The 9,001-nt window shown below is 53.8% G+C and overlaps 1 protein-coding gene across 1 annotated transcript in view; it reads right to left on the bottom strand.

The window, feature by feature from the left end:
- Positions 1 to 16: 16 nt before the first annotated feature.
- Positions 17 to 9,001, bottom strand: part of VPS35L (VPS35 endosomal protein sorting factor like) — a 110,780-nt gene continuing 101,795 nt past the window's right edge. The window contains exons 29-31 of the mRNA XM_046666205.1: positions 6,913 to 7,031; positions 777 to 923; positions 17 to 307 (exon numbers count right to left, since the gene is read on the bottom strand). Coding sequence (XP_046522161.1) covers positions 209 to 307; positions 777 to 923; positions 6,913 to 7,031 — 365 coding nt within the window. The 3' untranslated portion in view covers positions 17 to 208. The remainder of the gene's footprint in view (positions 308 to 776; positions 924 to 6,912; positions 7,032 to 9,001) is intronic.

The following is a 9,001-nucleotide window of genomic DNA, read 5'->3' as shown; positions in this document are numbered from 1 at the left end:
ACTAAGACGCTGCTGCTGGGTGAACAAGACTGGATTTTAATGCCCTGACGATTCCCACTTCTTCACCGTTAGAATAATCTGGGTACAGGCCAAAGCTTAAACCAATTTGTATGTGTGTAAAAATAAAATAAAAACAAAAACTCAAAGCAGGTCTTTCTGGAGTTGGCACCAGAGCCCTGAGGTGCTGGCCTTGGTCATGGGCCTGGGCTCAGGTCCTCGTTTGCAGAGGGAGCCTGAGGGCCAGCTCAGTCAGATGACCCATATCTGGCTGTCTGCTTCGCTTCTTGATGTATTCCAGAGTCTTCACCTAGGAGGAAAAAGAAAGATCCGTCTCTCCCTTCTGGTTCATAATCTCTATCCTGGGAGCCCAAGGCTCCAACACTCAGCCATAGTGTGAGCTCGTGCTTTCTTATAAGCAGAGAACAGGTGAAGTCTTTTGAAGGATAAGAGGGGAAGAAACCAGCAGTCTTTAAATCAAACTTCTTTGATTACAACTTGCCCATAAAATCAGATTTGGGTGTGCCCAGGAATGACCGAGTTTTCACATGTGTGGCTTTTATTCAAAGGGAATACTATAATTTTAATACTATACTCTGTAGCGCAAGGAAGTGACCCTGCAGAAATCCTGGGCCTGGTGCCTTTCTAGAAGGGACAGTTGGGCCTCTGATGTCCAGGCCCTGATGCTGTTTTGAGCATCAGTGCAACAAGTGGGCTTGTGTTGCTGGCAGGACCCCCGTGCTTCGTGGGCTTGGCGAGGGGCCCTCTGAGCGCCTCACCATGGTCCTGGTGTCCGCACAGCCGTGCCTCTGGGCCAGGTGCCACAGGTTGACGGAGAGCTGGTTGAGCCTGTTGTTGCGCAGGTCCCCATGGGCCAGGATGCTGTTGAAGAAGGAAAGGCCCAACGAGCTCTGGCGCTTCAGGGCCTGAAACAGAGGAGAGAGGTTAGCAGCTGGCCCAGTGCGGACAGTGGCCTGGGTTCAAGTGCAGCTGTACCACGGGTCTTCTGGAGGGCGAGCTGCTTCAGCAACCTGGGGCCCAGCTTCCTCCTCTGCAGGAGGAGAGTACGGTGACAGCGGCTCCAGCCCTCCACTCTGGGCCCCCACGTGGGAGCAGAAGCAAGTGACACTTCTATGAGCTTCAACGCTCCGCGGGGTCAAGGAATGAAACCACCCAGCAGCGACCGGCCTTCTTGCTTTAAGGCAAGTACAAGTGGAAACTGGAAGGCTAAAATACGTCCCTTCCAGATGAGTCCTCGAGCCACGAGAAGTTGTGGTCACTGTTCCCTGCTTTGGGTGCTGGTAACAAAGACCAAATGACGGCTCCCTTCGAACGCGCTCCTGATGCTTGGTGCCCATGCCCAGCTTCTAAAGGAGCCATTCTACACTCTGACACCAGGTCTTTCCTCCCCTGCTCCACAATCTGATAGGAGAAGTACCCAAACAAGAAAAGACTGACCAAAAAGTCAGGCTAGACCAAACCTGGACCGCAGCTTTGAGTGGTAAAGACCCAGGGGAAAAGAAATCAGAATGCAAGAACAGGCCCAGGAGAAGGGATCACGTTCCCAAGGTAACCCAGGCCCTGGGGAAGGCCAAGTCGACAGGTGGGCTGGGCCAAGGGGGCCAGGTCAGCTCCTGTCTGTGGGACCCCGGGGAGCCGATGCCCCAAGCCCTGGCTGGGTGCTCTTGGCTGGCACTGCAGAACATCGGTGCTGCTGGGAGCCTCACGCCTCTGCTCTGCTCCCTGGCAGCTCTTGGGCACGGAGCCCTCACACTGTGCCAGGGATCATCTCTGTGCTTTACACAACTCATCTCATTCAGTCTTCACAACAGCTCTGGGGGAGGTGCATTTCTAACCCCCTAGGGTCGACACAGTTCTGGAGCTGTTCCCCAGGATTCCCAGCCCTGGTTGGCCAAAGGCTAATCGAGGTGCTGCTGTGAAGGGACCTTGCAGATATAATTAAGGTTGTGGACCTTAGGGAGATAATCCCAGATTATCCAGGGGGCCCAGTCTAATCACTTGAGCCCTAAAGAGCAGAAATTTCTCAGGCTGGTGCCAGAGACAAGTAGCGGAAAGGAAAGAAGAACTGGAAGGGGAGATCGAGAGATTCAAAGCATGAGGAGGATGCGAACCGTTGCTGGCTTTCAAGATGGAAGGGGCCGAGAGCCAGGAAATACAGGTGGCTTCTAGAAGCTGAGAACAACCCCCAGCCAACAGCCAGCAAGGAAACAGGACCTCTGTCCTCCAACCGCATGGAACTGAAGTCCGCCCACACCCCGAATGAGGTTGAAAAGTGGATTCTTCCCAGTGTCTCCCCTAAGAGCCCAGCCAGTCAGCACTTTGCTTTTGGCCTTGTGAAACCCAGAGCAGAGAAACCAGCGCAACCAAGACCCACTGCTGGCCTCCCAAACGGAGATAATAAGTGGGTGTTGTTTTAAACTGCTAAGTTCGTGGCAATGTGTTAAGGCCGCAATAGGAAACCCACACGCTCCCGTTTTGCAGATGAGGCCCTTGAAGCTCAGAAAGCTTTGGGAACTTGCTCAAGGACCACAGCTGCTAAGTGCAGAGCACGGCTGTGAGCTCCGGAGCCCATGCTCGTACCCACACCAGCCCCTGTCCCACCCAGGTTACAGGATGTTCCCACAGAGCCATGGTCAGCATCACACTAGGAATCCAGATTCTGAAGGGGCTGAGCGATCTGCCCGAGGCAGCCTGCCAAGTGCAGCTGCAGTTTCATCCAGGGAGGCAGGAATGGCTCCATGTGGTTTAGAACAAAACACTTCTCCTGCTTTTCTTAACTACTCTAGGTGGATAAAACCACCCCACCTACCACTGATCCATCCATCCATCCACTGTCCGTCATTTCCACACACATCTGGGGTGGCGCCTACAGAGCGGCAGGCTCTATGCTAATGGCTGAGCCAGCGTATTCACCACCTCTTGCCATCCTCTCTTGAGTGAGAACTTAAAATCTTTTAGTGGAGGGGGTAAAAAAAACTGCCAAGGAGCAGCTTCGAGCGTAGTTGGGCGAGGGGGGCTGAGTAACCACGAAGAGACTCGGGCCTTCCCAAATTGAGCCTGCCCTGGCAACGGGCTGGACCAGGTAACAGTCACAGAAGCAGCGGAGGTGACCATGACCGGCACTGCCATCAAGGAGTGGGGTCGAGCGGTGTGGTGCCCAAGCCTGCCAACCCTGGGAGACAGGGTGGCACGTGCCTGGCACGGGCTCGTGAGCTGGCTGGCGGCTGCCTGCTTTGCGTTCCTTTCTGTCATCGGACAACACAGGTCTGCCCCCATCGGGACCTGGGCAGAGATCACCATTCAGCAGGTTCCAGCCCGTCCTGCTCACCTTCTAAACTGGCCCTCATCTGACGCCTGGGAGAACAGGAGGGCCCGCTTTCTGCTCACTCTAGAGGACCAAGCTAAAAGAAAATGGCATTTCACATCCAACTAAAGCAGTCCCCCCGAGAGAGGCCCTGTAACCACATTTCATCAAAGTGGGAGAGGTTTTCAAAAAGTCAAGTAAGCAAAACGTCTAACTGGCTATTTCTCTGTTTTATATCTTCTCAATAAGCATTTTTCCCTGAAAAGCTCAATTCCCCTTTTAAATGCACAGCTCATTAAAAATGAAATCAGTAGAGATGGGTCTGAGGGGTGAGAAAGCATGCCAGCCAACGTGCAAGGACCCAGAAACCCATGGACGTGTTATGAGAGAACCAAGTCAGGGCTTCAAGCCCCCTCCTCTCTCCACAGAGATTTTAAATAGAAAAGAGCTTCTTTTCATTCCTTTCCTATGAGAATTGTCATTTCCAGGAAGCTCCCAGGGTCTGGCATGGTTCCCAGCCACACCACACCCAAACATACAACTTCATAGAGCTCGTGATTAAAACAGGGCTGGCCCCTTCACGGGGGTTCAGAGGACAATTTTGGAAGCAGGGCTGCTAAGAAGAGGGCCAAAAGATGAGACACTCAGGACCGGCCCAGCCCTGGGGTTTCCGACAGCATGAAGCTTCGCTCCCTGCCGAGCGGAGAGGAAGCTGGCCCCGCATGCACTGGAGGACTCCAGCTCTGAGGCCCCTGCCACGTCGTGGTCGCCTCTGCTCAATCCCACATCGCACTGTAAAATGCAGGCTGCCGCGTTTCACTTCATCTGGGCCCACCCATGTTTTCCTAACAAATGTGCATATGCACAGACATTTTCGGTGAAAGTCCCCAGTAGTTATGCGAGTTGACATGTTCTTCAGAAGCAGCCCAGCTTTGCTATTCTTTCAGAATTCTGTTTGAGTCGTTACCACTGTCAATGCCCCCTCCCGCAAGAGAAAAAGGGACAAATGTTAAATGAAAATAGTTCCAGGTTATATGGTCCTTGGCTTTATTTTTATGGTGAGCTTGGGGTCCAAGGCCACGGTCGCTTATGCTGTCAGCGGCCACCTCTGATTAGACCAGCCTGTCGCATCAGAGTGAAGAAATGCTATTTTCAAACCACGTGGCGCATTCTTCTGGGGTGCAACTTGTCAAACACACAGACGGCTCTAAGAGGTCCCTGGGTGAGAAGCTGGAGCCAGAGCCACTGGGTTTAAGAATCAGGAGGAGGGGACACAATTTCCTCGGCTTGGGGAGCAGTGGGGTCTGATGAGTGTGACAAGTGCAGGCTGAAGGTGAGGGCCTCGTGTCTCCGGGAGGGAAGGAAGGGCTGGTTCCTGAAAGCTGGGTCCTGAAGCCCACGGGGAGCTGGCCCCTCCGCTGGGGGAGGGAGCTGCCCCTCCACAGACGGCTAAGTCCCCCCTGCATCAACTCCCGGAGTCCTGGAGCCCTGCAGCCGCGGGGGCCGCAGGGTCAGGGGCACACACAGCCTCCCTCCCTAGAAGGCGCTGGGAGGCTCTCCGCCCCAGAGCGGTGGCGGTTCTGTATTTTTCCTCTGCCCCTCGGGCAGTGCCTCTGACCTTGGCAGAGGCCACTGGGGAGTGAAACCCAGAAAAAGTCCTGCTCTCTCTCCGCACCTGCTTGAATACCTTGAGAAAACGGGAGGCCAGGACATACGAGTGCCATTCATGTGTACACCCGCAGCTATAGACTATTCTGGTGGGTTCTGGTGGGCTGGGAAAGGAGGCTAAAGGCAGCAGAGGGATTGTATACAGTCCTGGAAATGGCTAAGAATTAAACTTAAAATCCAGTTTAATCTTATTTTGTCTTTAAACGGGTTGGTGGGCTGGAGAGTATAGGAACAAAACCTAGGAATGAGAGAAACTCCAGGTTTGGGAAAGAGGGAGCTGGGAACGGAAGCAATGGAGGGTTCCGGAAGGAAGGGGAGGGCCTTCTTGAAGGCCACTGGGAACAGAGCAGTCCGAAATCCATCTTGGGTTTGGAAAGGGAACCAAGGGAAAGACAGAGAGAGAAAAGGGGCCTGCGAGGAGGGGATCAGGAAGGAGCCGGCAGGTCATCTCCTGCTGGGTGGGAACAAAAAATTGAAAGCTCAGAGCGTCAAGCAGACAGCTGAGTCGTGAAGAGCAAGACCCGGGGGAGCATGTGGAGGCAGAAAGCCAGCCAGGTACCAGCTGACCCAGGGGAAGGATGCAGAGAAAGGTCAGGCACCAGCGCCGACTCCCAAGGCACTGCCACCGCCCCCACCCTGACTACACGACAGCATTCACAATGTCTTCACAACCAACTGTCTGCACCAAGCCTGAGATGGGGCCTCAGGGATCCGTCTGTCATCCAAGTGTTTGGGCTGGCGCTGCAAAAATGGAAGCCACGGTCGGCAACTGGGGAAGGGAACCAGGTAGTTATTTACATTGTATTATATGGAAACTACACTGACATCAACCCATCATCTAACTATATGGAGAATATGGAAAAACTGCTCTGAAAACACAAAAGATGCAACATCTGGTGGAAGAATCTATTCTGTGGATAAGAGCATGGGTTCCAGAAGCGTGCCTTGACCGTGTTCCACAGCCGCCACTCGAGGCTTCAGTCTCCTCGTGTGTGAAGAGTTCAGGGACAAGCTGTTCCCACCTCACTGGACTGTTGTGAACATTTGATGAAATAATACAAGCACAGTTCTCAACACTGCCCTTACGTACAGGAAAGGCTGGAAAAACGTAACTTACTGCTGTGGCTGGACAATAAGGTGTGCCACTGCTGAAAAGGTGAGTGGGAAGGCCCTGAGGAGGACGATGCAGTGGTTAGAGTTCAGGCTTGGGGGTCTGGGTGGGAACGCTGAGGTCCTACCACAGCCACAGGAAACCGGGGGCTTGGGAGAAACCTCTCTGAGCCTCCCTTTCCTTTTCTGTGCAGTGAGAATAGACACAGCACCCACACCTCACAGGGTTGTGGCGGGCGTTAAAAGAGCTGAGGTGTGGAAAGCACAGGCTATCATACATTCAACACGCGCTGACTAAGCACCTGCTGTGAACCAGGCTGTGTTGGAGGTGTGGGGATGCTGTGCTGAGTGACACAGGGACCCGAGACCGTCTCAGGCACAGGCAGGTCTCCAAGACTCATCTCGAGGTCCTGGTCCCCAGGGAGCGTGCATTCTGCTGGGGGAGGCAGGCAACTGAGAAGCAAACACACAGAGCACTTGAGAGAGTGACCAAGTGTTACCGGGATGACACAGAGGGATGCAGGAGGGCGGTGGCTACTCGAGACGGGGGTCAGGGAAGGCCTCTCTGAGGAGGTACTTTTGAGCTGAGACCTGAATGAGGAGGAGGAGCAGCCAAGGAAGCCCTGGGGAGGCGCACTGCAGGCAGAGATGACAGCAGGAGCAAAGGCCCTGGAGCACTCGATGGACGGTCTGCTCATAAACATGTTACTCACATGGAGGGGCTTCCTTTCCAGAATGAACCAACACCCAAGCACCCTGAAAACGCTGCGTTCAGAACAAGTGGCAGGGAGGGCACGGCAGGGGACACCTACCTCGTCCTTGGCCAGGGTTTTCAGATGCTCCAGGATCTGAGCCATCACCGTCTCACACAGCTTGTTGTTTTCAGCCAGAAACTTGGAGTCTCCCCCGTACAGGCTGTCGTTGGAGTCGACTGAGGGGAGAAACCAGAGCAGTTGGACATTCCCAAGCCCAGTGCCATGCTGGCCAGGGAGAGGCAGCTGCGTAGCACACGGCATCAGCAGATGGCAGGAAGTCATGGCAGGGCAAGTGGAAACAGCCAGAACTTCCCACATGGTCTGGGGTCTTGGGAATCACAGAGAAAACACCTGGCCTTCCGGACAGTCTGGGCCAGAGCCCAGGGGTGTGGAAGGTGTGACCCTCTAGCCCATGCGTGGAGGGGACAACAAGAACCATGGCGACCAATGGAACAGCCGCCAATACTGAGTGCTTCCTGCAGGCCAGACACGGGGCTAAGCGCCTCATACGCATTACTGCCGAGTCCTCATAAGCAGCATGCAGGAGAGATGATATGAACATCCCCTTTGACGATGGGGAAACTGAGGCCCAGCAGTGGTCCCAGCTGGGATCCCAAACCAGGAAAAGACTGCGCCAAGTTGCCTGCTGGGTCACCCCTCCTCAAAACTCCACCGGATGGACCGTTAACATTCTCTGTCTAGTCGCCAACTTGAATCCCTCTGACAATGACTCTTGCCAAAAAGTCCCCGCTCTCTGCCTGGGCTCCTCCTGTGACAGCCGCTGCCTGGAGTGAGACCAGCCAGCAAGAACAGCCCGAGTTTGACTTCCCTCCCTCCTTCCTTCCTACCGACTGGCCTTCGCAAGAGCACGAGCTGCTCGGGGAAGGAGGGAGCGATCCCCCAGGGACTGCTGTTCTGCCCTTGGCTTCTGTCACTCAGTGATGTCCTAGGCACTCTTTCCCATCAGCACACACAGATCTGCAGCTCTCTTTCTAACAGCTGAAGAGTACTCGGCTGTAGGATGGACCAGAGTGGACGTAGTTGGTCCCTACCAGGACACCTCCTTTGTTTTCTTTCTTTTCTTTTCTGTTTTTTTTCTTGGGGGGGGCGTAGGGCCGGGCTGCTGTGAAGCTTAGAGCCCCTGATGAATGCACCACCCTGCCTTGCAGACTCGATTCTCTCCCTCCACGCCTCCACCCCTTTTCTCGCCAGATCCTTTTTTAGCTGCTTTCATCGCCACTCCCAAATGCTGACTTGTACGTGGCAGAGCGTACTTATTTCGACCTGGTGTGAACAAGTGGCACTCCTGGAGGAGCCCAGGTCAGCAGAGAACCCACAGGCCACACAGAAACCCTTGGAGCACACACGGTGCTAAGTGGTCAACAAGAGGGAAAATGCAGTCGCAGCTTCTGATCAGGCAGAGGCCTAACATTTGGGCCACTGTCCCAGGAATGGTGACATCTGATAAACCATGGGCCATGCCGCTGCCTTGGGAGGGTGTGGCTGTGCACACGTGGCCACATGCACACGGTGCTAATCTGGTTTGTGGTTTAGGGACACTTTTAATAAACCACGTTCAGTGCAGCTTATCGGCTGGAATGTAATTTGTTGTGCTCGTCTTGGCCCAATTAAAAAGAGCATTCGTCACTGTCCCTGTCTAAGGATATGGTCTCCTAGGCACATACAGTTCAGATGAGATGATATTGATGAGAACAGAGCTGGGCCTGTGATGCTGTGGATGCAAACAGTTGGTGACAACAAGTGAGGGACCAAGGGCACGTGGTTCAGCTTGCAGAGTGAGAGCTGCACTGGGCAGTCTCATCGTGGTGGAAGTCATGAGCCGTCCGTCAGTGTCTACACAGACATACTCGCTGGACTGCTGGGTGAGCTCCAGAGCCAGGGGACCACGCTCCACAGACCTGGCCGTGGAGACACAGGAGCCAAGGTATGATGTGCAGGGCTGGCTCTGAGCTTGCAAGGAAGTGACTCCCTATTAGGGTCACTAATAGAAAAATTAGCAAATATATCAACGTCAACGCATCAGAAATACGTTTATCTGGCCTATAATTTTATGAAAAAGAAAAAGTTTGAGTTTACTAATAATCAAAGGACAGAAAACTAAAAAGACAGAAGAACTTTTTAAAAA

This window comes from Equus quagga, chromosome 7, assembly GCF_021613505.1.
Source record: "Equus quagga isolate Etosha38 chromosome 7, UCLA_HA_Equagga_1.0, whole genome shotgun sequence".
NCBI lineage: Eukaryota > Metazoa > Chordata > Mammalia > Perissodactyla > Equidae > Equus > Equus quagga.
Note: the sequence above shows the minus strand (reverse complement) of the source record. Positions and strands in the feature narration are given on the sequence as shown.